We start from the raw sequence: 27503 nt of genomic DNA, 5'->3' as shown, positions 1-27503 counted from the left end.
CTTCACGGCTCTTCCTGTAACAACGATGGCGTCTTCAGTGGTGCAGTTCTTCCAGCTGTCATCATGTTCCCTCTGTGAGGTTCTCTGCCACCGTGTTGGCCGTCCTGAGAGGACTGTGTAATGAGCCCTAAAGGGCCTTAGGACCCCAGATCTAGAATAAGGCTCATTGTGTTTGGGGAGCAGGTAGACTGATGAAGCCTTCGGTGTTGAACTCATGAGTTCTTCGTGGCCAGGGGCATTCAGCAAGATGAAATCACTGTAAAAGGCAGTCCCTTACTGGAAGGTACTTCCTGGCTTCAGGGACAAAGCATCTGGAAAAGTGTTTCTCGTTGCCCAGGCCTTCTCGTGCAACCAGAAGACTGGCAGCTGCTGTTTGTCTTTCTTGTTCGAGGCTCAGGGTTAGCGGCTTTATAGCTAAGGGCAGTCCTGCCGATATACCCGGCAGCATGTGCACAAACAGCAGAGTCAGCCTCTCCCAACCGGTGCTCGCTCCTCTTCCTTCCTAATTCATGTCCTCTGTGGCATTTTTTCCCTAATAGGGCACTTTCGCCTGCATAAAAATACCTGTTCAGGCAGATGTCCTTTCTCCTCCATGATTTTCTTTTTTTTTTTTTTTTTGAGACAGGGTCTCACTCTACCCGGGCTGGAGTGCAGTGGTGCAATCTCGGCTCACCGCAGCCTTGACCTCCTGAGCTCAAGTAGTTCTCCCATCTCAACCTGCTAAGTAGCTGGGACCACCGTGCCTGGCTAATTTTAAAATTCTTTGCAGAGACAGGGACTCCCTATGTTGCCCAGGCTGGTCTTAAACTCCTGGGCTCAAGTGATCCACCGGCCTCAGCCTCCCAAAGTGCTTGGATTATAGCCATGAGCCTCCAGGCCCCGACTTACGCTGTATCCTGACAGTGGTTTACCTTTCTCTGTACTGTGAATGGTGCTGTGTGTGGTCTGTAAGTTTTGCGTGTGTGACTTTTGATGCATTGTAACTTTTTATAATAGATTTGTATATATTTTGTGGTAGTAAATGATAAAACAGCATCTACATATGGTTTCTGCATTCATGACATGCCTTTTCTTAATTTTTTGGATATTTCTAGGCCGTGTGGCTCATCTGCAAGTTTTTTCAAATTGTCACATATCTCCCAAAAATTCCCCATACATTTGTTGAAAACGTGCGTATTTAAGTGGACACGCGCAGTTTAAAGACATATTGGTCAAGGTGACCCCTTCCCATGTGTCACGAAGAGGAGGGGACAGGAGGTGAGGGAGGCTGCCCGCCCTGTGCGGAAAGCGCTCACTGCACAGCCTCAACGGTTCCTGCAAACTGCCACGCGAAGTGCAAGGAAGACGGCAGGTCCTCAGATAACGACATTTCTGTCAACGTCATTTCCTTATAACGTGGATGAGAGAAAAAAAACTGGTTTTGTTATGTGTCCTTCCGCTTCAAGCCACCGTTTCCAGGAGCCTGTCAGTGACATGAAGTGAGGACTTCCTTAGTTTCCTCTGCCTCCCTGTTTATGTGTCTGAGGGTCAGTGGGTGGGACAGTTCCAGAGCAGAGGTTTCTCTTCGCTGGGAGAGCCTGGCAGACGGGACCCGCGGAGCAGGCGGAGGGGGTGGAGGGGGTGGAGGGGGCGGAGTGCCGGCCCTGAGGCTCGCTCTCCCTCTCTCGGCCTCTGAGGACTTGGAGCTCGGTGTCCTCATCTGCCAAGTAGGGGCGGTGACTTTCACACCACAGCCTTTGATGGAAGCTCAAAAGGAATAAGGTGGGTCTGGGTGCTTCCAAAGCATTAAGGGCTGAAGAAACTGCACGGAGGCCATGGTAGCGGGCTGGGTAAGGAGCGATCAGTGTGGGGCTGTGAGGGGCACTGCCCTTCCGCCGCGTCGTTTCGCGCAAGCCCCTGAGCACTGGCCAGGGGCCTCCTGTGTGTGGGGATGGGCCGCCAGGTTGATTGGACACGGATCCCTGCCTTCCAAGGGCAGAGCCCTCTGGTCTAGTGGAGAGACGGTGTGAAATATGTTGGGAAGATGAAGATCGTTTGCTTTTGCAAAGCCTTGGTTTTCTACATGTTGAAGGAGGCAGCGTGTCCTGCGGGAGCCTTTGTGAGGGAGTTGGTGGAATGATTCCTCCACAGGTATTTGCCTCAGGGCGTAGCTGATGCATATTTGGGCTGCAGCATGCCACCTGCGTGACGGGGAGTCTTCATTCGCCACGGTAGGATGGGGGCGTATTCTGGTCACACGCTAGTCGGAGTCGGGCACGCTTGTTAGGACGTTTGCCCTCCACGCTCGAGGTGTGTGCTATGCGGACCTGATGGACTTTGGAGCCTTCCTCGGCCTCCGCGAGCATCAGTTTCCCCGTCTGTAGGATCCTGCGTTTGTCACCAGGCCACTCCCATGGTAGGTAACTTGGTCAGAAAGCTTTGTCAACTGTAAAGGGCTGTGTAAATTTACTTCCCATGGAAACAAGGCCGGCCGGAGGCTTTTCCTGCCAGTGAAACTAGGCCTGGGCAGGGGGTCAGGGAAGTCCTCGCTGAGGTGTTACCTGTGTTCAAATCATGAAATAGATGGCAAAGCAACCAGGAACAGATCAGTGGAAAGAGTTCCACCAGGGAGGAGACAGGGCAGAGGCCCAGGGGTGGTGGGACGGAGGTCAGGCCTGTGCATGGCTGGAGGGGAGAGGAGGGGACAAGTGAGCGGAGCAGTGCTGGGTCTGGCGGATCCTCCGGAGGCTGGGACTCTCCCAGGCGCCTTCCAGCTCGGTTCAGAATGTTAGAATTATGTACTTAAGTCTTGATTTGAATGTTTACTTGCTTATCATGGAAGAGTAACAGGTAGAAACAACCAGCAGACATTTGGTCTTGGGAATCTGAAGCCTCATTGGAGACAGCCTGTGAAGAGCCAGTGACAGGGTGGATTTGTGGCCCGACGTGATGAGGATGCCATCACAGAGGCTGACTACTGAGGCTCATGTGTTTTTGGGCAGCGCCCTGCAGTGGATGAGCTTGTTGGGAGTGGGGCACAGGAATCAGAGCAGTTGTGAGGCCTGGGTCGGATCATGCCTCTGTTCCTCCTGGGCTCAGCCCTTTGGCACCTGGGATTCTGCATTCCAGGTGTAACAGAGTTGTTTACTGCAGGGCTGACAGCCATTCCCACCGGCCACATTTGAACTCTTCACATTCTCTCTAGCGCTGCCTGAGATTCAGGAGAGTTATTTAATTTTAGGGTTTTTTGAGATAGAGTCTCGCTCTGGCGCCAGGCTGGAGTGCAGTGGCGCTATCTTGGCTCACTGCAGCCTCCTCCTCCCGGGTTCATGCCATTCTCTTGCCTCAGCTTCCCAAGTAGCTGGGACTACAGGCACGCACCACCACGCCCGGCTAATTTTTGTATTTTTAGTAGAGACGGGGTTTTACCATTGTTGGCCGGGATGGTCTCTATCTCTTGACCTCGTGATCTGCCTGCCTTGACCTCGCAAAGTGTTAGGATTACAGGCGTGAGCCACCACACCCGGCCAGGAGGGTTATTTAAAAAGAGCAGCACCACCTGGCCTGGGCCCAGACTGTCCAAGCGGCCTTCACCTGAGGTGCCGGGAGAGTTCCACGGCCTCTGTGCAGGGCGCTGTGTTGCCACCTTGTACCAAGATCCGCGGGAAGATAGAAACTAGGAAAAATGCAGGAGAGGTGGCCAGAGGAGGGCAGGGTGTGATGTGGCCAGCAAGTGCCTGGGGCAGCGGGGATGTGTGCTGTGTGTTTGTTTGTGTAGGTAACATGCCCTAAGACAAATCTGAGAAACCACAAATGGGACCAGATCCCACCGTGAAAACCAAATCCTGGCAAACATCTTGGAACGTTTTCTTCTTCCCATCTTTTGTTTTTGCTGTTTCTAGGCCGGCTTGATGATGTCACACTGCCGTGATTCTGTTGTGTGTGCAGTCTGGGCTCTCAGAGCAACTTTTTGTTTTCTTACATGTTCTTTCTGGGCACAAAGGTGCTTTTTTTAAAAAAAGTGTGGAATAAAAATGTGTTATAGAAATTCGCAATAAACAGAATGAAACCATGTGGAATTGTGAGCCAGATAAAAGGCCACAGAAATGAGACACTTCGCCAGGATGCACGGGCTAAGGAGTCGGGGCTGTGGAGGGGTCCGCCCGTGAGCTGCCCACGGCGGGGCTGCTGGGAGCACCTCCTGTTTCCGCGTCCCCTGCCGTCTGCTGCGCTGACTGGGTGAGAGCATGAACCCTTCTTCCTCAGTTCCATGTGGTCTGAGGCTTGGGGAAGGAGTGGCCGGGGATGCAGAGAGCTCGTGTCGCTTCTCCCTCATCCACTGAAAGTGGCCTCAAAACATGAATTGGTTTCACTTAGCCAGCGTAAGCGGGAACGGTATTTGGTCATTGTTTCTGAAAGAGGTTTCTTTCTTTTTTGTTTTTAAATTACAGAGAGAAAAGGCCAGTATCTTAAACAGAGCTGTGGTATATTACGTAGAAAAATAGCAGTCTGAACCGCTAACACACACAAGCCTTCATATTTGTACAGAGTCTGGTGATATGTTCCGTCTCTTCCAGGCATGCTTTTAACAGAACCTCTGGAGTTTGAGATCATAGCTCGCTCTCAGAAAAGACTCTTACTCTTTTTACATGATTTGTAGTGGAATCATTGATTTAGACAAGTGGTCAGAATCAGAATACAAGGCAACAAAGAGCCTCATCAGTATCTCAGTGACAGGCAGACATAACGTTCCCTCCCGTTCAGAAATCACTGGGCTTCTGGTCACAAGGCTGTGCCAGGGCAGCACCCCACGTGGCTGGCTCCATTCTTCCAGGCAGGTCCGTTTGCTGGGCGCCTGGGTCTCGCCGCTGCACCTGCCTCTCCCACGGTGCGGCGTGCCCTGCCACACTGCCGACTCTGCTGAGGCCTCCAGGCTCCAGGATAGCCAGCACCTATCCCTTGACCCAGTGGTGCCCCTTTAGGCTGTCCCCTCAAAGTCTCAGGGCCTGGAAGGACCCCTACAGAGTGAGGAGCCAGGAAATATTTGTGAATTGTTGGCAGTGCAATTTTTACATCCCAGAGGAAGAACACAAATCTTTTAAAAAGAAAACCTCACTGGTCAGCTTCGGAAACCATGACTTTGATACTGGTGACTGAAGCACGAGCCAGGCACTCCCCTTCCTCATGTGAGTCGTTCCGCTGGGTTGCAGTGAGGGCAGGTCTCTCTTTACAGAATTGTCCCAGCTCATCATGAGCAAACGGTGAGAGATGACACGTCACCATTTCACTGCAGCCCTGGTGCATTAATGCATTTAGGTCGTGATCACTAAGGAGAGAGGCGTCGCTTGCCTCTGGGTGGAAGCATGTTCCACTACCTACAAAGTAATCTCACCAAACAAATCAGACAAGAATCTAGATCTGAGTGCCCTGTTACAGAAATGCCAGGAGTCCGGGATGTTGTCAGTCAAACCCAGAGAAGGAAAGTGCCAGGACCCACCAGCAGTAACCAACAAGCCTCGCTGGGATCTTGATTCAAACAAACTTTAAACGAACAAATAGGGACTTTTTTTTTTTTCTTAAGGTGGAGCCTCCCCCTGTCGCCGGCTCACTGCAGCCTGTGCCTTCCGGGCTTAAGTGGTCCTCCCACCTCAGCCTCTCTAGTAGCTGGGACCGCAGGTGTGCGCCACCAACGCCCAGCTAATTTTTTGTATTTTTTTTTAGAGACAGAGTTTTACCATGGTCTCAAACTCCTGAGCTTAAACGATCTGCCCGCCTCGGCCTCCCAAAGTGCTGGGATTCCAGGCATGAGCCACCATGCCCAGTGGAGAGCCTTCATCTTTCAGAGGCAAAGCCTGGTGGGTTTTGTGTGGAAATGACGTGCTGAGATTTGTTGTGGGACAGTTCTGAAAGTGGGTGGAGACTTTGGCAAAACAGGATTCACCTTGAGCTGATAATTATTGATCCAAGAGGTAGAATGTGTGGGATTTGTTACATTTTTATCTCTATTTTATTTGCATGTTAGAAATTTTCCATAGCAAAAACTTTAGAGATAGGAACAAAAAAATTTATGGTTCCTTTTAGCCTCCCCAAAATGGCATAGGTGTTCCAGGGTTTGCGGGCAGTGTCTGGGATGGTGTTGGAAACCACTTCACATGTGTCTGTGCACGCATCCTTGCCTTGAAAGACCCTGCTCAGATGCTGCCAGTACTCGCTGGAGTGAGAACACGGGAATGTTTTTGCCAAACAGCCTGGACCGTATCTGATTAATCTGCACGTACTTGCTTGCTGTCCTGACTAAGTGCCGGCCGCTGACAGCCGCTTCTGTTACCAGCGCTTTCATCCATCAGGGTGTCATTTAATTAGGGGCCCACAGCCTTGTCCCTGCTCCGTGATGTGCAGGTTCAGCACAAATCCGCTTGTACTGTGACCATCTGTGGTAGGAGAGGCATCGTGCTGTTGGTGGAGTTCTCTCTCCTAGCTCCACATAGACGCTCTGTGTAGTGAGGGCCTAACTAATGACCTAGAGGGGGCAGGTGGGCTGGTCTCGCAGGTGGCTGCAGCCTGGAGTGGGGACTGCTGGGTCCTGGGCTTCCCGGGAGTCCAGTGCTCACCACACTGAAGGTCATGCTCCTGCTTTTCAGACTGGGCCAGTGCCATCCGCGTCGCAGCTCTGGACTGCATGGAAGAGAAGAACCAGGCCGTGTGCCATGACTACGACATCCACTTCTACCCCACCTTCCGGGTGAGTATCACGCGGCTGCTTGTCCGTTGAAATTCACCTTCTACCCCACCTTCCGGGTGAGTACCACGCGGCTGCTTGTCCGTTGAAATTCACCTTCTACCCCACCTTCCGGGTGAGTACCACGCGGCTGCTTGTCTGTTGAAATTCGCCACATCATAGTGCCTGTGTTTTCGGCTTCTCTGGCTCTCTCCTTGGAACTTCGTAGGAATTGTAGGAGCTGATGTTTGGTGGAGGCAGCTCTTGTTCCACCCTGTTATGCTGTGGAAGTGTCTGTGGGACTGTCCACGCTCACACAGACCCGGTCACATGGAGGGGATGTGTGAAAAGACCCCCTGCAGCCTGCACGGCCAGGGGTCACAAGGAGACCGGGAGTGCGAGGGCTGGCACCCCAGCCTGAAGCCACGCGTGTGGTCCGTGTACCATGGGGCTCTCACACATGCACACTCATGCACACACACACACGCACACACAGGCACAGGGCCTCTGCCTTCCCCAGCCAAAGTCAGCCCTGCAGACAAGGCTGTGCCCATTGCTCCCACTAGGGGGCGGAGGTGCCTGTGACCGTGTTGCAGGCCCGTGCATAGCATGTGTGTACCCGCGGGTGCCACTGCCTCCTGCGTGCCTTGACATGGACATCTCCAGAAACATGGGCGCCTTGGGCCCACTTCCTGGGAAGCTTTGTCAATTTGAGTAAAACTCCGTCCTTGTCAGCCCTGGTGCCTTGCTCTGTGGTGTGGTGTCATGTCATGGTGGCTTCGCTTGTATTTTGGGGGCTGTTGTTTTCACTGTGCTGGCAGCACCTGTGGTCCTGCCCCAACAGGTGCCACGCTGGGCGGCACCGGTGTCAGCCCTGCCCCAGGGCCTCTCGGGGCCTGTGTCGCACGCTTGCTTGCCTGCCTCTGCGTGTGATTACGTCAGCATGGCTTCCTGTTGTATTTTGATTTCGCTTCAGACACAGGTCACACTGTGCTGTATGTAAACTTTCGGGCCCTCTTTCTGTTACTTAATGGGACATTGCCCAGATCCACTACGATGCTCATTGGATGGGATTGTCCAGTGACATCACTCTGAGAACCAGAACCCCCCGTTGCCAGGCGTGTGGGCTCTTCCGGGCTTTGGTGGCTTTGAACGGCGCTGCTGTGCGCATTCCCGGGCACGGGGAGAGCTGAGGCTGGGAGAGAAGCCACTGGGCCGCGAACCGGGTCTGTGCACAACAGACCTGCAGGGCCAGTAGCGTCAGGCAGTTTCGTGCTCGCCCAGGGAGCAGTGCAGCAGGAAGCACTGGCGGCTTCGTTTGCATTTCCCTGGCGGCTGCAGTGCCAGCACCTCTGGCTTTGTGGGCCGTGGGTGTCATGGGTGAAGTGTCTTCCTGTCATCTGCACATTTCCCTCTTAGCTGGCCGGTGCTTTTCTTACCGACCTCATCTCCGCCATCCTGTAACCTTGTCTCGTCGCTGTCTTTAACGTACCCTTTGATGAAGAAAGTTTTTAATGTTAACATAAGAACCTTATCATCCACTCAGAGATACTGCGTGGTGTCTCCTCCTCCTGCAGATCCTCTGTGTTGTTACAGCTAACGTTACAGCTAACCATTAAGACATACGCTCACTACCAAGTCCCAGAGAGCGGTGTCTTTTATGATTCCAGCCCAGTTAAACTGTCTTGCTTCTAGCCCTGTTGGGTCAGAAAATGTAAATGATGGGAATGCTGATTGGAGCTAACCTTAGCCCCCTCGTAAATCTGACAGGAAACATTAATATGCACAAAGACACGGAGAAGCGTGTGGTTTGTCATCAATTTATGAAAACTTTCCGAAGGAAATTGAGTAAAGCTCCCTCTAGGGTGACGGGCGTTTTGTTGCTTAAACACATGCAGATGCCCATGCAAGGCTGCCTCTTACTTGTTCTGTGTTTTTCCTCTTAGTATTTTAAAGCATTTACAAAGGAGTTTACAACTGGAGAAAGTTTTAAAGGTAAGGACATAAGCATTGTATTTTAGCCCCTGAGATTCCCTCATAAACCTGCTAAAGACACACGGTCCCAGAGCCTGGGGAGCTCCCAGCCTGGGTCAGCACCTTTCCCTCTGCTGACCTTCCTGCCTGCTTTCCCTTAAGAGTCCAGATATTAATAGTTTCAAAGAGAAATTTTCATTTTGTGCTTTGCCTTGCTTGGCAAGTATTGTAGTAAAAACTTTTTCAGAGTAAATTTTTTATTGTAAAAATATTTGGAGATGTGCACAGATCACATGTACCCACCCGATGAATTTTTACAAACGATCCCACCCAGGCGAGCATCGCCCAGAGTGTGATCAGACCCCACAGGCCACACCCTGGGGGGCTCTGCCTGTGAGGGACCCGGTGGAGCTGCCTGGCCTGCTCCTCGCCGCGCCCTGGGGGAGCTCTGCCTGTGAGTGACCCGGTGGAGCCGCCTGGCCTGCTCCTCGCAGTGCCGTGTCTTGCCATCTGCCTCTGTTGCCTGTCCCTGTGGCCCACCCATGCTTGTCTCATTGCTGTGTGGTCTCCAGTCGTGTGAATCCAGCGCTGTCTGTACCACGCCTGTGGGTGGCATTGGGCATACCCATTGGGATTGCACATGTTGCTGCCACCTGCACCCTGCTGTCTTTGGGCCCCAGGCTGGGACGGGGCTGCTGTCCCTGGGTGTATGCCTGCCCCGCGAGGACAGCCGCACACACAGCTCTGACCCTGGTGTGCTTCCGGCAGGACCTGACCGAGAGCTGCGAACAGTCAGACAGACGATGATTGACTTCCTGCAGAACCACACGGAGGGAAGCCGGCCCCCTGCCTGCCCGCCCCTAGACCCCATTCAGTGAGTAGTTCCATGAAGAAGGCGGCCGTTAGACTCATGTTGAACCGTGCAAGAAACGTAATAGGTTTCTATTAAGTGATGTGGCCACTGGGGTGTGGTGGCCAACTCGCTGCTGTTGACGGCACTAAAAGCCTCTTTTTTTCCTCTTGAAAGGCCCAGTGATGTTCTTTCCCTTCTTGACAACCGTGGCAGCCATTACGTGGCCATTGTCTTTGAAAGCAACAGCTCCTACCTTGGACGGGAGGTACGGCCTCTGTGTGGGCTCCAGGTGTCACACGTGGTGTGATTGGGGTTGGCGGTGGATCTGTGATGAGATTTGCGGGTGCCGGTCACTGTGTCGGCGTCTCATGTCCTGTCCGTGGCTTTAGGTCTTGTTCATTATCAGAAGCTTAGTTAATGTTACTCAGCAAAGTCACTGGTGTCTGGAGAAGACTGTTAGGATGAATGAGCTTGGCGGTGGGAGGGGTTCAGAAGGTGGCCTAACCCTAGGTTTGAAACTAAGAGGGGGCTTTGCAGAAGATCTCATTTTTATGACACGCCCAGCTCACCTTGAGGTCATTCTGTATTTTGTACGCATTATTACTAAGATTTTTTTCGTTGCCGTATTCTGAACTCTCAACATTTTTGCCAAATCCAAGATTCTGTAAAACATCGTTGCTATCGTCATACTTTGATTTCACACGTACAGTTCTGAAGCCTTGCTTCTGGCCAAGTCTAAATAAGGTCCAGGGACCAGGTGCAGGGGCAGCTCACAGAGAGTCATTATTGCTGACAGTCTTCCCGGAGACGAGAGAAAGGCCTCACCGCACATGCGTTCGCCCACTGGGGGGGGGCCTTGTGGTGAACGTAGGAAACAGCTTTGCCCCTGCGAGGGCTTTTGGAGACGCACTTGGGAAGGCAGCTGCAGACACCTGCACTGTGACCGTCTCGCTTTGTGCCCTGGCTGCCCTCCTGGCACCCCAGCACCGCCCCCTCCAGGTTTGATGGTGACGCCAGGCTGCCGCCAGATGGTTGGCCAGGATTCTCTGTGGAGGGCTGAGGAACCGCTAGCAGTGTGTGGCTCTCCCAGACCCCTCACCCCTGTCCCAAGGCCCCTCGTGCCCTTGCTGTCTCAGGCGGGGCCTCCACACACGCAGACCAGAGGCAGGTGTTCCCCCGAGAAGAGGTGGGTGTGGGCCCGTCTTGGTGCCAGGCACGCTCCCCTACCTGCCTGGCATGCTGGTGCGTTCGGGGCAGCCAGGCTCCACTCGTGCAGGAGGAGTGCTCTTCAGCACAGAGTCACGGCATGGCCCAGACCAGAGACCAGTGTGGCCCCAGAGTAGCGATCAGCTCTTCGCGGACACACCCAGCTCAGGAGAGGCACGGCCACTCGGGGCGCCCAGTTCACACCTTTAGCCAGGGCCCTTGGTTTGAGGAGCAGCTGTTTTTGTTGCTCTGTTAAGAGAAGGAAAGACGTACGCCCGATGTGGTGGTGGCACACGCGGGGTTTCTTCCAAAATCCTGAGATGCCACTCCTGTGGTCTCTCTGCCACGGAGACCCTGTTGCTGCCCCTTCAGCCTGAGCGAACCAGACAGGAGCAGGGTGGCTGGGGAGGAGCGGCAGCACGAGGCCTGCTGCCCCGGCCATGAAGCTTCCACACGCGGGACAGGAGTGCGAGGCCGTGGGGTGTGGCTCCTGTGTGCAGGGACTCACTTGACCAGTATCAGTGTTGTGGGGGGCGCGCTGGTTTTAGAAAGTCAAGTGCAAATTCACGGATAAGTGTTTTCTTTGATGGGTTTGTAAAATTGCCGAATAAGACCGTGGTTTCTGCTCATGGCGTGTGTGCCGTCAGTTGCCTCAAAGTGCAATGAGAGTGAAGATTTGAGTGAGGGTCTTGCCTGCAGGGGGACAGACTTCATGCCCTTTTGTGAAAGGTTCCCTGCAAGGCCATGTATCTGCACGTCGTGTTTTCTGAGAAACTGCCAGCCCCTGTGGAAGTGTCATTGTGTTCTCATCCCCCAGGTGATCTTAGACCTGATCCCGTATGAAAGCATCGTGGTGACCCGAGCGCTGGACGGAGACAAAGCATTTCTGGAGAAACTTGGTGTTTCTTCAGTCCCTTCGTGTTACCTGATCTACCCAAATGGGTCGCATGGATTGATTAACGTGTGAGTGCCCGGGTGGGGTCTGGGAACCCCGTGCCGTGCGGAGTTACCGGACAGAGGCTCCGAGTAGACAGTGCAAGTCTGGTGTGAGATCCGGGGAGCCCTGGCCCCTCCGCCCCGCTTCCCTGGGCAGATTTGGGCCCTGGCTCTCAGCCCTTGGGTATTGCTGATCTGTGCTGTGTTTTCGTGGATTTCTGTTTTCTCACTGCTGTGTCCCCGCACCTAGGAGGAGCCTGGCGTGGTGACTTACCAAGAGCTGCAGAGGAAACCGTGGCTAAACCAGCACATGCATGAGGGCTGCTGGGCTGGGGCTTTGGGAGTAGCAGATGCTCCTCAAACCCTGCTCTGGGTGGACTCTTGGGATGCAGTTTGGTCTGTGTCTGGGGCTGGCAGACGAGCCCACGTGCCCACCTCTGCAGAATGAGAAATAGGGGTGGGCACCAGGCCCTGCCCCTCATGTTCTGCTCTTTCTCTAAGAACTGCAGAACCTTGGCAAGCCCTTCGCCTCCGCGTGGAGTGCCCGTGTGCCCCTCGGATAAGCCCAATGAAAAAGTAAACAACTTGAATCAGGTTAGAAAAAGAACAGTGAGAAAAATGAGGCTGGGCACAGGTGAATCATTTGAGTCTAGGAGTTCCAGACCAGCCTGGGCAACATAGTAAGACCCCATCTATACTAAAAAAAAGCCTAGCCAGGTCTGGTGGTGTGCCACTGTAGTCCCAGCTACTCAGGAGGCTGAGGTGGGAGGATCACTTGAGCCTCAAAGGTCAAGGCTGCAGTGAGCTGAGATCCTGTCACCGCACTCCAGCCTGGGCGACAGAGTCAGACTCCATCTCAAAAAAAAGAAAGAAAATGAAAAATGGTTGAGAAAGTTAAGTAACGTCCTGAGGCTGGAGAGGCCCCGGCCTCCTCCTCACCTTGGGGAGAAGGACAGTGTGAAGCCAGCCTGCCCTACACTGGGTGGCCCCTTCCCCTGGCCTGAAGTCGCAGCACCTGCAGCCTTCCAGCATGTGCTGGTTTAGCCACGGTTGACTCTGCGGCTCTTGGTGACTCACCACGCCGTGCTCCGAGGTGCAGGGACACAGCAGTGAGAAGATAGGACGTGTTTCCTGTCTCTTGGGGCTTCCAGTTCAGCCTCCTCAAAGATCGACTGGGGCATAGAGGGCGCCTTACAGAAGCCCAGAACGCCGCAGTTTCTGAAGTATTTTTCTTTCCTTTCGAAAAAGAGGCCAGGCTCACACCTGTAATCCCAGCACTTCCGGAGGCTGAGATGAGAGGATTACTTGAGCCCAGGAGTCTGAGACCAGCCCAGGTTGATAGTGAGACTCCAGCCTATGAAAAATAAAACATTAGCCAGGTGTGGTGGAGTGTGTCTGTGGCCACATCTACTCAGGGGGCTGAGGTGGGAGGATCATTTGAACCCAGGAGGTTGAGGCTGCAGTGAGCTGAGATTGCACCACGGCACTCCAGCCTGGGCAACAGAGCAAGATCCTGTCTCAAAAATAGATAAATGAGTGAAAATAAAAAAGATAAAGCTGGAATTCAGGGTAACCACAGAGGCCATTGAGCTTGTTGGGAGATGCTCTGAGTGCTTGGGGGCCCGGCTCTGCCAACGAGGTGGCCCTTTCCAGGCCTGGGGCACAGCACTGCACTTGGCAGAGTGGCCTGAACCACTGCCAGATGTTTGTTTAGTGTTAAAAGTATCATCTAGACAACTTCTTAGTGTCAATGTTAATATTTTTATAGATATTTTAATATTTTTGCAAATATCACTGCTACATTCTGTCTTTGGAAACAAGCTCCACGTCACACTGAAGTGCTCAATAATGGCACTGAGGGTGTCCTCAGAAGGCAGCTCCACCCTGTCCACACAGCGTGGGCACACAGGGGGCTCAGCTCCACCCTGTCCACACAGGGTGGGCACGCAGGGAGCTCAGGGGCCTGACATCAGGGAGGGGCTGCCGTCCACCCCAGGCCCCGACTTCCAGATGCCTCACTCAGGGCTGGCAGATTGTGGGCGCGTCGGTGAAGGCTCTTAGGCATGTTGGAAATCGCAGTCAGAATAAAGCTCATCTTGGCAGATGCCCAACCCAGCTTTACAAAACGCCTTAAGGTCCCCCCAAACATAAATGAGTCATAGTACTTATTACAACTGGAACTGGTTGTAAATCTGTGGATTTGGTGTGTCTCCTCTTATCCCCCAGGTGGAAGCTCAGCCGGAGCCCAGGCGGGGTGTCAGCTGTTCCCACTGACTCCCATGCCCCAGTAAATGCCCGAAGGATGAAAGGGGTGGCCCAGAGCTGTCCTGAATGCCACGGCTCCTACTTTAGGATTTTATAAAGGAGGCTCTTCTCACCTTTGCCCTCCCCTCTCTCACAGCGTGAAGCCTCTGCGGGCCTTCTTTGCGTCTTATTTGAAGTCATTGCCAGATGTGAGGAAAAAATCGCTTCCCTTGCCTGAAAAGCCAAACAAAGAAGAAAATTCAGAAATCGTGGTTTGGAGAGAATTTGACAAGCAAGTGTTCCTCTTGAACTGAAGCCCCCGGAGACAGTGCGTGTAGACTGAAGGCTGCGTGCTTGCAGGGCGGGTTTACTCAGAAACCCACCCCAGCCGCTGAGGGCTGCTCAGGAGCCCTCCCAGGGGCCCTGGGAGTCCGTGGGGAGGAGCCAGGACAGGGAGGCTTGCTGTGGAGGGAAAGGTTGGGCATTCCCTGACACTGCCATATCCCGTCCTAGGTCGAAGCTGTACACGGCGGACCTGGAGTCAGGGCTACACTACCTCCTGCGGGTGGAGCTGGCAGCCCACAAGTCCCTGGCCGGAGCAGAGCTGAAGACGCTCAAGGACTTTGTGACTGTCTTGGCCAAGGTTTGGGACGGTGCTGGTCTGGGCTGCATGTGGGAATTTGGCTCTGCACAGAGTGGGCCCTGGGGGGCGTCGGACACTGCGGGGGCTCCGCCAGCTCCGCTGAGGTGCTCTCCACCTTGCTTTGTCGCCCAGGCCCGCGCCCCAACTCATTCCACCCATTTCCCGAGTGCCTCCTGCGTCCAATGCTGTTCCCAGCACTGGGGCTGGGGCGGTGGGTGTAGAGAGGGGCGGGGGCATGAGCCGAGCACCTGCTGGAAAAGCCCAGCTCTGGCTGCCTGGAGAGTAGATGGAGGAGGGAGCGGAGGCCCACACCTCAGCTGGCTCTCAGAGGAGCGCTGCACGGGGGCTGCGGGAGAGGGAGAGGCAAGGGCTGTGCAGATCCAGGTGGGGTGTGCATCTGCCCCGCCAGCCAGGTTCAGGGAGGGGTCCTGAGGGCTTCATGCTCAGCACCATCACCAGCACAGATGTGGTGTCTGAGACCACTGAGGGGGTCACCAGGAGCAGGCAGAGATGCAACCCAACAGAGCTCAGGCCTGGCTGTGCCCAGGGTCAGGCTGAAGAGGACCAGCCAGGGAGGTGGCCAGGTGTAACTCCATGAGCTCGGTTGCTTGTTACTGTCTAAATGACAAGAAGGCTTAGGCTTAAAATATTTCTCTTGCCAAAAATAAGATGCATGATAGAATAATTTATAGTCAGCACTTTGGATAGAGTTTACTTACAAAGTGATTTGTGAAAAGTACGGGAAACCTTGAAGGACTGGAGGTGCCTCCGATGAATGCATGAACATTGCCCAGGCAGGTTTTTCCCCCACGGTGCCATCCAGAGTTCAGAAATCTCTATCTGGCCTCATTTCCTTTAAGAAAGTGTCCTGCTAATCTGTCCATCATATTAGTGGAGGACAGTGTGGCTCTTAGTGGTGGTGGCCGCCGGCCAGCTAATTCGCTGGAGTCGCACAGCTGTCGCTAGGCAGACCTGCTCTCCTCTCCCTGCTTCTCCGTCTTCCCCTTAGTCTAGTTAGGCTTGGAGCTTTTACACTTGTACTCTGGGTAACTCCTGAGGCCAGGGTATTAATAAGTTATTCTTAATATTTTTCTGAAGTTTACTTGGATGTCCAAAATAAATTTGATTCTGGTAAATTAATCATGGTACTTTTTAACCTACACGGGAGAAAATATATTGGACTGAGCTGAAGATGCCGGCGTTTCTGGTCTGGCATCGCCACCTGTGAGCTTCAGCTCGGGTTTGAGGAGCTCTTTTGGTGGCTGGCGTTTCTGGTCTGGCATTGCCACCCGTGAGATTTCAGCTTGGGTTTTCGGAGCTCCTTCGGTAGCCTATGTTTTGCACAGTTTGTGGTGCAGCAGCTGATCAGAGTTTCTCCTAAAAAGACAGAGCCCTGGGATCTTCTCAGCCAGACGCCTCCCCAAGCTGTGTTGATGTCGGCCAGCCTCACGGCCCACACAAGCCCATAGGCAGTTAGCCCCGGCTGCCGGCGCATGTGCACTGCCGCGCGCCCTTCACACAGTCAGTGACGGCAGAGGGGAAGCCCAGCGGGCGGGCAGGCGGGGTCAGCACAGCTCCTCGTGAGGAAGGCAGAATAAATCAGCAAGCCCCCGCCAGCTCCATGATGAGTCACACACCGTGACCTTGCCTGTCACCTGGCGGGAGCGAGGCCGTGGGCGCAGGTGGGTGAGCTGCAGGCACAGGCTGGAGAAAGGCATGGCCGTGGGCACAGGCTGTCCTGGGGAGAGGCGCAGGCTAGATGCCCACCCCATGGCCCCTTGGGTTTCCTGCCTCCCATCAGAGAAACCCGAGTTCTGAGAGGCCCCGTCCTAGGTTCAGCCCCTCTGCGGATGGAGTGCTTGTCTTTGGAGGTGCTGTGCCCCACGCGGTGGGGGCGGGCCCGGGTTTGGGTCTGTAGCTCTCAGGTGGCTCCTTCCTCATGCAGCTGTTCCCTGGACGGCCGCCAGTCAAGAAGCTGTTGGAGATGCTGCAGGAGTGGCTGGCCAGCCTTCCCCTGGACAGGATCCCCTACAACGCCGTGCTCGACCTGGTCAACAACAAGATGCGGGTGAGCCCCAGAACCCTCGCCAGCCACGCTGCACCCTCCTTCCCTCGCCTTCCTTCCCTTGCCCTTAGCTGGTGCATCTCCCTGCTCGGGGCCCGGGCTCCGCTGTGAGGAAGGGGAGCAGCGACTTACTGTCTCCACGACAGCATCATGGCCATGGCCTCCTGTCTGCCTTGGCAGCGTCATGCTGGGGCTTCGGTTCAAGGACAGCTCACCAAAAGTGCACTGTGACCACCTGTCCTTTGGACAAAATGGAGTTTTCTCAAGCAACGTAGTACTTGGGCTTTTTAAATTTTTAGTAAGCCAATCTGACAAAAACTGATGTATTCAGTAAGTGTGGCAGCCTTTCCAGAGCTTTCCCCAAGACCAGGTGCCAGCAGGTGCCAGTCTTCGCTCAGGGGACCAGCACCCCAAGAGGTCCTGGCACTCCGTCCTGCCATTCCCTCCTTAGTCCAGATCAGCAGCTTCTCTGTGGCCCCCAGAGTGTTTACTCGCAGGCAGTAAACCCAGCGTGCTGCTTGTCCGACGCCCGCGTGGTCAGTGGCACACAGCAGATCTTCTGGGAATCCTATAAGGTGCACTTGTCATGCCGTGATTTTGCCAGCTTTGTCATTTGCTGGCTGCAGCTGAGAAGCAGACGGTGCCGGGCTTCTTGCCTGAGTCTGTCTTCCACCTTGACTCTACTCCGAGCTCGAGGTCATGGGAGCACTCTCACGTGACTGTGACATGTGACATCTCCCTCGAGAGCACGTCCTGGGCTCAGGAGTCCTTAGGGAGGAAAAGGTTGATGAGACACGAAACCAAACCGAGCAGAATCTGCCCGGGGCTCTCAGCCCTCCCGGGCCAGCAGTCACCCACTCCGATGGCCACCCTGTTGCTTCTTCAAAGTGAACACACCTTGTTTGTTCTGGCTGAGAATTATTTGACAGTTGAGCTTTTTTATGTTGTTAGTTGCCTTTTCTCTTAATACTGTCCTTACAACTAATTCTAATTTAAAAGAAAAGGTGGATACATTTTATGCTTAATATTACTGGTTTATCACGATACAGAAGAACTCTCTCTTCAGAGATTGGCTTGAGAGCTCCTTTAGTAAAGGAGACCGTTTCCTCTCTTTTGTTTTATTGAATTTAAATTTGCATATGGTAGGAGGCACAGATCTTATGTGTACAGTTGATACAGCTTCAGTAAACCACACCCCCATTATCCACCCCCCCAGTCAAGAAGGCAGCTGTCGACTGTTTTTAATTTCAACAATTATCTTTTATTCTTTGGGGTTTGTTTGTTTGTTTGTTTTTCAGATTTCTGGAATATTCCTTACTAATCACATAAAGTGGGTTGGATGTCAAGGAAGCCGATCTGAGTTGAGGGGTTACCCGTGTTCTCTCTGGAAACTGTTCCACACTTTGACTGTTGAAGCCTCGACCCACCCAGATGCACTGGTTGGCACAGGTAAGCTGCCCCCATACAGGCCAGAGGGGCCGATGGTCTGCCTAAGAAGTTAACCCAGCCGGTGTGTGCAAAGGCGTGTACTGCTGTATGTGAAGCAGCGTGTCGCCAGGGCACTGAGGCAGGGGAATGGCACTTCAGATCCCTCTCACACGGTCAGCTCACCCAGGGCTGTGGCTGCGGGGGCACGAGTTCCCCTTGTCAGAACTCGCAAGGATGTGCATGGCTAACGTGCAGGAAATAAACCATAAAGAAGAAAGAGAGTGCTGGCTGGGAGTTTCCCTGCAGTGTAAACTCCCTGTTTTTTGCTTTAAAAAGACAGAATAAGTGAAATCTGTTTGGAGAGGTGTTCTCATTATCAGCTGTTGTATAACAAATCACCCCAAAATTTAGCAGCCAGAACCACGGGATCCACGCACGGTTATGAGCTCACGGTTTCTAAGGGTTGGGCATGGCCTTATCTGGGTCCTCTTCTTCAGGATTGGTCAGGCTGCAGTCGGAGTGTCAGCTGGGCCTGGGACGTCACACAAGGCCCACCTGGGGAGAGTGGCTTCCCAGCACCCTCATGGGGCAGAGAGCAGGGCCTGCCTCCTTGCATGTGGCTTGCCTAAGGCCCTGAGCTCCATGCTGGCTGTTGACTGCAGGCCACGCTCAGGGCCTCTCCATGGGGCGGCTCACATCATGGCAGCGAGCCTCATCAGCAAGCCAGTGAGAGGGTGCCCATCCGAGGATGATATTCCATCACCTCTGTCAGATTCTGCTTACTAGTCAGTCACCAGGCCCACCCAGGCCACTCACAAGGGGAGGACATTACAGGAGGGGTGAGTATAGGTGGCGTGATCTGTGGGGACCGTCGCAGAGGCTGCCCACCACAGGGGGTTAAAACCTATAAAACTTTGAAGTTGGATTTAATAATTTTCAATTACTAGGAAATAGATAAAAAGAAATTTTCTGTCCTTCACAGAACACTAAAGAATGTATTGGATTTTTTATCCCCCCTGAATTTTGTTGTGTGTGTGCTTCCCAGTTGAAGCAGTAATTCAGGTTCATTAATGTTTACTTCAAAGCCGAAGTGGAGTCTTGACTCACACAGTTCAATGCTGTTTCCAGTAAGATTCTCAAATTCCTTTACAGTTATTTTTTGCCACATAACAAACTAACCTAAAATGCTGGGGCTTAAAGCAGCCACCACTGTGTTTGCTTATCATGCTGTGGATCAGCAGTTTGGGCTGGGCTCAGCTGGGCGGTTCTTCTGTGAGTTGCTGCTTGGGCTCACTCGTGTGTGTCTGCCTTCATCTGGTGGCAGCTGGTCAGTCCAGGGGACCTTGGAATGCCTCGTACTCCTGAACGTGGCTTCCCCACCAAGTAGCACCAGGTTCAGGCAGGACCCCCTGAGAGTCCACCTCAGTGTGGAGTCACATAGTATCACTTCCGCCACATCCTGTTGACCCAGCCTAAATTCGTGGTGAGAGAAATAGATTCCACCTGTTAATGGGAGAGTGTCCCGGGATGGGGGCACTATAGTGGCCTTCTGAAAATCTGTTTTGGCCCTCCTCAAGGTGATATTGGATTACTGCTTCTCGGGGGTCTGGTTGGGGGAGAGGGTGGGTTTTAACCTCAAATCCTTTTCATAATCATACAGAAAAAAAGAGTAGTATGTTTTTGGGGAGAAACCTTGGGAGCTGTCCAAACAGAAATTGAAATCACAGCATCCACACTGCCTGATCTAATGCCCAGGTAGACCATGCAAACCTGATTCCGACCGAATTTCCAGCCAGACCATGTAAATCTGATTCTGACCGAATGCCCAGCCAGACCATGTAAATCTGATTCTGAGCTGTGCACAAGGCTCACACCTGTAATCCCAGCACTGGAGGTTGCAGTGAGCCAAGATCATGCCACTGCACTCCAGCCTGGGCAACAGCAAGACTGTCTCAAAAAAAAAAAAAAAAAAAACACAACAAAACTGCTTCTGAAGCGTGAGCCTGAGTTAGGAAACCTCACATTTACACATGGAAAGTTCTGGTGAGGAGATGAGCTGACATGCAGTCCCCCTTTCCGTCTGCTCTGATCACACAGGCACACGCAGGCATGAGGAACGGCTCCTTGAAGGCAGTGTGGGTACAGTGTTGGCCGAGGGGAGAAGTTGAGTGACTGGGGTAATTGATTTTAAACTCTTCTAGGACCAGCCCTAGTGTAGTGGAATTGTAAGAGCAGTGTGATGGCAAAGCACACTGCTAGCAGGACCCTCAGCGCTCCTTCCGCCCATCAGCATATTGGAAGCAGCCTCCAGGAGTAGCCTCCTGCCAAGAGAATTGGGTCAGAGGCGACCACGGGATTAAGTCTTGGGAGGTTTTTCTTCTCTTTACTGTATGTTTAAGCCCCATCTAGTAAAATGCCTGCGAAGGCCTCTAATCCTCCCACAGGTAGAGGTTTATGGTTCTTGTCCACTTTAAAGATTAGGGTGGCCCCGCGCCTGCGGTGATGTGGGGAAGAGGAGGGGGATTACGTGGAGATGCAAGGCAGATGTCTGTGGAGCCCTCCCGGCAGGAGAGCAGGGCAGACGGGCCAGGTCACAGGGCCGGGTCACAGGGCCAGCGCCTGCGGTCCCATCTGAGGCACCGCCCAGCTGCCCGTGGACACGCTCAAGGCTGAGGAGGAGGTGCTCTGCTCTGCTCTGCTCTCACCTTTCTGGGTGAAATAAACAAGAAGTGTCGGGATTTGGGACCGACCAGGACGCTGAGGTCAGGGCCTGCACGCAGCTGTGTTTTGCAGGGAGCCACGACAAGCATCAGGCCTGCACTCACGCGGGAAGCTCCCCCAGGGCCTGCTGTCGATGAAGACGGATTCATTCGCGAAAGCATGTCTTTTTTTAATGCTGACATGTAATCTGTTTTAATCTCATGGGTCTCCTGTCTGTGCGTTCAAGCTACTGTGTCAGTCGTCTGAGCGGGGACTGCCGAGCCCCGCCCCGTGCTGCCCCCTTGGTTTTCTTAGGGGTTCCCCTTGGTTGCGGTGCTGGCTGCTTCCTGCCACCTGTGGGCAGGCTTTGCTTTTTTGAGATGTGTGTTGTTCATTCACAGTATCTGCGGAAGCGCCCCGGCCTGTCCATGTCTGTTTATACGTTCGGTGGCACAAACTCTGGCTGTCGGTGCACCCGTCCCTGTGCCTGCCCACCCGCTCCACATGCTCACGCCCGTGGCTGGCGGCAGCTTAGAGTCACTTCCTAAGGCCGTGTCCCCACTTGGGCTGGTGTCCTGCAGGGCTTTCAAACACGACAGCTGCAGGTTTAGAATGAGCAGAGTCATTGCCCTGGCACCAGCCCCTGAGAGTTGCTTGTAAGGCAAGAGAGACTGCACCCAGCTGGCAAATCCCGGGGAAGAACGGCACTCCGGGCGTTCTGGCACAGACGGCCGGAAGACTGGTGGGAGGTGGGAGGCGCCCCTGGAAGGGCTCCTTTGGGCCCTGGCGGCCGAGTCCGTGGCTCATCCTCCTGGCACCAGGGCATCTGGGGAGCATGTCCGCCCTCTGGGCTGTCCACAGTCATTGTGTCTCCAGAGCCTGCAGCACCCGTGGGCGTGTTGGATATCTTGGCAGGTGCTGGCTTCTGGTCTGTGCCCACAGCCTGAGGCCCCTGGGGAGACATGAGGTGGCTTCCTGACGTGTCAGGAGCGGTTTCCCCCCAGGATCTCTGGACAAGCCTGGGGTCAGGTGATGCCCACGCACCTGCCGTTGTCAGCAGTGTTTCTTCCCCTGCAGGCTTTGAAGACGACCCCCAGGCTGTGCTGCAGACGATGAGGAGGTACATTCACACCTTCTTTGGGTGTAAGGAATGTGGTGAGCACTTTGAGGAAATGGCTAAAGAATCCATGGACTCGGTGAAAACCCCAGACCAAGCCATCCTCTGGCTGTGGAAGAAGCATAATATGGTGAACGGCCGCCTGGCAGGTGAGAAGCCCCTGGGCATGGGGGGCTCAGCACGGGCGGAGGGAGGCCCTGGTCCTGGGACAGCAAGGACGGCACGGCTGCGGTGGGGCTTGTCCCTGAGCTTTGCGGCCTCCTGCCACCCACTGTGCTGACGGGATCAGGACTTGGGTGGCTGAGAGCTGCCAGAGCTACAGCCTTTCCCAGGCTGCTTCTGTCCCCGGCTTTCTAGATGCTTCTCTCACTCCGGGGGCTCTTCGACCCTCGTGGAAATGGGTGTGGCTCTTTCTTCCCCCATCGGTACCCACTGGTAGCCCGTTAGACTCTGAAGATGTTTTTGACTCTGGAAAGCTTGGAACGTAATTAATTTTTGATGAGGAATTTTAGTAGTATGAAAATCTGTTGTCCAAATGTAAACCAAACCTCTCAAAGTGCTTTGTTTTGTTAAAAAAAATAATTAAATAGGGCACGTGTATTTTCTCAGAGTTAAGTACTTTAAACTGTTCCTAAATCAGTGGCAGATTAAAATTAGGCTTAAAAATAATTCCACTGAGAAATCTTAATAGAGATGAATAGAAAATGCCACTAAACTATTGGTTTTTATTTAATCCACTGTATTAGAAAAACATATTACAGCTGAAGCACTAAAGAAATTGGTTTTTCTTTGCCCTGAGCCTGACTGCCGGGGCCGGGGTCATGTGACGAAGGCGCCGCGTGTCTGCGGGGTTTGTTCCCTCGGTCAGCGCAGCTTCTCCGTCTCTCCGCCCTGGCAGCCTCTGCATCGCCGCCGCCCACAGAGCTCCCTGTGCTGTCCCTGAGCCCTCGGCTCTGAGGCAGTGGGACCAGGACCCTCGCCAGGCCTGCCTGGACCTGGAGCCCCTGCTGCTACCTACCTGTGGCCCCAGCCCGCATGTGCCCCCACTACCCCAGTCATGAGACTGCAACAGAAAGGGGCCTTACAGCCCAGTGTGATTGTCACTCCTGAGATTCCCACTCCAGTCCCACCTCCAGCCTGTGCATTGAGACCCAAGCTCCTGGGAGGCCCCTCGGAGGTGTGCCGGGGGTCTTCTGCCCAGGGCTGGCGCCTTGTTTGACAGTCCGACGTGAGGCTCTGGCAGCTTCTGACCAAGGCGCCACTGGTCTGTGCTTGTCCCCTCTGGCTTCGTGTGCAGCACCTGCTGCCGGCTGGCAGGATAAGCGCGCAGTCAGTGACTGGCCCGAGTAGGGCATCTCTTGATTTCTGGCACGTCTCAAGTCCCCCAGACAAACGTGGTTGTGCTTACATTCACTTCTGGAAGCTCTGTGAGGGTGGCCAGGTGTCAGCAAGTCGGGTCACAGGGGCTCCGAGAGCTGGGAGGCGCCGTGTGCCGCGGCTTCTGCATGACGGATGCCTGTTGGGCCTGGGAGTGAGCACATGTCACTTCAGAAACGAGTTTTGGAGATCTTGAAGGGATTTGTAGTCCGGAAAGGGCCAATGTACCTGAAGTGCAGTGGAAATTCATTGCTGCCCCTCTGCCCTTTCCTGAAGGTGCACCTAAGGCCCACTGTCCATAGAGCCCAGGTGGCCGGGGCAGCATGGGCAGTAGAGCCCAGGTGGCCAGGGCTCTGTGGGTAGTGGGCCTCAGGTGCACCCTCAGGAAAGGGCAGAGGGGCAGCAGTTGGGAGGAGGGGCACACAAGCAGCACTGTGCGGAGAAAGGCCTCCAGGTGAGAGCTGCATGCTCCATTTTGGAAGTGGAGGGCTGGGTGGTTTGGGACAGGTGTGGTCTGGGAAGTGGCGGAGGCCGAGCGTGTAGCGTCTCCTCACTTGCAGACATGGGAACCGGCAGAGGGGAACACGTGCGCAGGGGCCTGCAGAAGCAGGATGTTATCTGGGCCGCACTGCAAGGGACGGGTGGTGGGAAGGGCAGGGAGGGAGGCCTGGCAGGACCCTGGGCCAGGGCAGTGGAGGCCTGTGGTGGGTGGGAATGGGAGTCCGGTTGCCGCACGCTGCACGTGGCTTCACAAAGCCTCCTTCCCTCTGGCTCTCCCGCTTCCTTTTCTTCCTAGGCCATCTGAGTGAGGATCCCCGGTTTCCAAAGCTTCAGTGGCCCACTCCGGACCTCTGCCCAGCCTGCCATGAGGAAATTAAGGGCCTGGCCAGCTGGGATGAAGGCCACGTGCTCACATTCTTGAAGCAGCACTACAGCCGCGACAACCTCTTAGACACGTATTCTGCAGACCAGGGGGATTCCAGTGAAGGAGGAACCCTGGCCAGGGGTGAGGAAGGGGAGAAAAGGCTCACTCCCCCAGAGGTGTCCCATGGAGACCGAGACACCCAGAGCGTCCGTCCACCCGGTGCACTGGGCCCCAGGCCTGCCCTTCCAGAGAGCTTGCATCACAGCTTGGACGGGAAACTCCAGAGTCTGGATGGGCCCGGGGCCCACAAGGAGGTGGGCGGGGCCGCACCCTTCCTCGGGGTTGACTTCTCCAGCCTGGACATGAGTCTCTGTGTCGTGCTGTACGTGGCTTCATCCCTGTTCCTCATGGTGATGTACTTCTTCTTCCGGGTGAGGTCCAGGCGGCGGAAGGTCAAGCACCACCACCCGGCCGTGTGAGTGCCCGGGTGCTGCCAGCCACGGCGGAAGCTCCCTTGGAGGCAGCCCTGCCCCGTGCCACCTGCAGCTTTAATATTTATGATCAGGGATTTTATAAACATGCGGGCCTGGTTTCACATCGGATGGCACCTTTTGGCTTCAAAGTCCTGGTTTTACAAATGCTCTTCTAACAAGGGAAGAACACGGGGTAATTTTGTGGGGATATTTGCATTCCTGGCATACTCAAGTCTGTTCATGCTCCTTTTGCAGGTCTTACAGCAAAAAGACTTCTGTATTTTTACTCTTCTAGATGTGAAGAGGGTGCAGAGTCCAGGCCAGATAGTCTTCCCCACACACTTTCATCTCGTTTCGACTCCGCCCCATCCTGCAGGGCCTTGTTTTTGTATTTGGAGAACCTCGCCCATGCCCCCCGCGGCTCCTGGCTCCCTCCGTGGCCCTCCTTGCACCCTCCACTCCCCTCGCTCCCCCTCCCCCCGCTCCCCCTACACCCCTGCTCCCCCCACGCCCCCTGCTCCAGGCTGCCAAGTGTTTAGCCGGGCAGGGACAGAGCAGAGCCGGGTGGGGACAGAGCAGAGCCGGAAGCGCAGTTGGCCTCTGCAGCCCCTCCAAGCAAGTGCTCCAGGGACTACCCTGTGTTTGTAGCTGCTTCCCTAGGGCAGGTTCCCGAGGGCTCTCCTTGTTCCTCCGGGTGTTCCACACCAGACGTGGGGATTTCAACAGGGGAGGAGCCAAGGAATTCTGTGGCTGTGCTGCGTTTCAGAAAATAACCCCCAGAGGCCTTGGGCTGTGGACTTGGGGGTTGGAAGGATGGGGGCTCATTTAACCCTCAGAGGCAGCGCCTTTGTCTGTCTATCTGGTGACAAGAGAGAGACAAGTAAATGGGGGCCATTGGGCCGGCAGGTCCCTGGAGGGCAGCCCTGGGCTCAGCGGGCAGTGCTTAGAGCAGAGACCCCTCTGTTGGGGGATGGGGAGGAGAGCAGTCTGCCCTTGGGAGCGTAGGCCCCAGGGAGACTTCTAAAGCCCCCTCTGTCGTCTGCTCTTCACCCAGCACCACAGAGGCACCTGCCACACACACAAGCATCTCACTCTGGGCCCACGGAGGGGCCTGCGCCAGGCTTCCTTTGCCTGAAGCTGTTTTGGGAAGGGTCTCCACACAGGCACTGATCTCCCAAGCTTTGGTCATGATGTCTTTTACCATTTAATAATTTTAAACATTGTTTTTAAACCCAAAACATTTAGTGGTCAGTTGCCTCTGAAGATGTAAACAAACAAATACACTATTTCTGGGAACATTTATATTGAGATTCTTTGTGGCTATTGGTGTGTCTCACAGGCAAAATTTGATTTGGCTAAAATAGGCTCAGATGTATTTGTGTGCCCGTGTGTGTGTGTGTGTATGAGAGAGAGAGAGAGACTTTGACAGTTGTAGATATTTTTTCCGCTTTGCCTACTTTATGTTGTATACTCGTGTGTTTACTAACGAGTTGATGACATGGATGTATTCATGTATTGATGTGATTGTTGCTGCTTGAGAAAAAACGGCAACAGCTGATTCTTTCAACAACTCACAGAATGGCTGGGCTGAGAACGCTGCCCGGGGCCCTGCAGCTGGCGGGAGAGGTGTCTGGTGGGAGCGGTGTCTGGTGCCTCGGCCTCCTGCTTCATGTCTCACTCGAGAGTTGCTTCTGGTTTCACACTTTTTAACCCCTCTGTGCTTTAGCAGCCGTGACCTTGCCCTCATCGCTTCATCCAGTGCAGGCCTGGGTTATTGAAGACACCAAAGTGTTTCTCTTCCAGTTTGAAAACCAGGCAGGTTTACACGTGGGTTTCAGTGTATTTGCCTTTGAACCCTTCAAACTAAACTTTAGCCTTTTGGCTGGTGTTGACTGTCTTTAGCTGGGGTGACCTGGAGTGACCTGGGACGGTGTTGTGGTTTACCGTCTCCAGCTTCAGCCTTTCCAGAAACCCTTGTGGAGGGCAGTGTTGGCTGCAGGTTTCATCATATTGCAGTTTGAGGTCACCACTATGTGGGGAACAAGCTTGCGTCCTGCTGAGGGGCAGGATTTTCAGCAGAGCGTCGGTGGTGGGGCTGGGCCATCGTGGAGGTGGCCCCAGGAGTCATATGGCCATACTCAGACACACCTCGTGTGGCCTGCTCAGAGCTGGATGCCACCTTTAGGCAATGTTTAGAGTCTATTTTCTAAAGTTTTAAGTATTTTAAGAGGTATTGAGACTAATGAATATAATAGTTCAGTAATTTAAATGCTTATTTATTTTCAGTGGAAGGATTTTTATTAAAAAGAAGCTAATTGACATGGAAATGTCAGTGAAATTTCTTACCTGCAAGGAAAGTGAACATTTTGTATTTAAGTAAACTATAATGTGCACATTTTAATAAAGAAATCTGACATTTGAAAAAATGGTGATTCTTTTGAAATGTGAACCAGCTCTACCAGTGGGAGTTGTGGTAGAGGCGGTGGGTGCAGAATGGACCCCTCTTTTGTTCACGTACTGGACATCTGAAATCCTAGAGTTTCTCCTATCGAATCATTGGCTTTTGGGACACAGCCCAAGGGTCGGATGGAAAGTGGAAGATGGAAAGCAGCAATAGATCATCTCCCTGGAGCTGATCTGGACGAGACCCACAGGATGAGACCCTTGATTTTACACAGGTTAAAGGGCAGCTGAGATGCATGTCAACTACACACTTCAAAGTGCACGCGCGGCAGCCCAGCCTGAAGGCACCTCAGAGGACCCCCAGCTTGCTTGAGCGGCCATCCCTCTGCTTCCTGGGTGTAAGTGTCCTGCTAAGGCTGTTTGTGGTGTTCTGTGGGGTGCCCTTGACCCCGTGTTGTCTTCTGCCCCTCCCCTACTTTTGTTGTGCCAGTGGGGGCAGGGCAGTGGTCTCCAACAGTCTTG

The 27503-nt window shown here is 53.9% G+C and overlaps 1 protein-coding gene across 1 annotated transcript in view; it reads left to right on the top strand.

Moving 5' to 3' along the window:
• Positions 1–27004, top strand: part of QSOX2 (quiescin sulfhydryl oxidase 2) — a 40710-nt gene extending 13706 nt beyond the window's left edge. The window contains exons 2-12 of the mRNA XM_019034181.4: positions 6621–6721; positions 8644–8692; positions 9440–9545; positions 9699–9789; positions 11548–11693; positions 14068–14202; positions 14424–14553; positions 16499–16621; positions 17917–18067; positions 21824–22012; positions 24037–27004. Of these exons, the coding sequence (XP_018889726.3) occupies positions 6621–6721; positions 8644–8692; positions 9440–9545; positions 9699–9789; positions 11548–11693; positions 14068–14202; positions 14424–14553; positions 16499–16621; positions 17917–18067; positions 21824–22012; positions 24037–24584 (1769 nt within the window). The 3' untranslated portion in view covers positions 24585–27004. The remainder of the gene's footprint in view (positions 1–6620; positions 6722–8643; positions 8693–9439; positions 9546–9698; positions 9790–11547; positions 11694–14067; positions 14203–14423; positions 14554–16498; positions 16622–17916; positions 18068–21823; positions 22013–24036) is intronic.
• Positions 27005–27503: the final 499 nt, after the last annotated feature.

Source organism: Gorilla gorilla, chromosome 13 (genome assembly GCF_029281585.2).
Source record: "Gorilla gorilla gorilla isolate KB3781 chromosome 13, NHGRI_mGorGor1-v2.1_pri, whole genome shotgun sequence".
NCBI lineage: Eukaryota > Metazoa > Chordata > Mammalia > Primates > Hominidae > Gorilla > Gorilla gorilla.
Note: the sequence above shows the minus strand (reverse complement) of the source record. Positions and strands in the feature narration are given on the sequence as shown.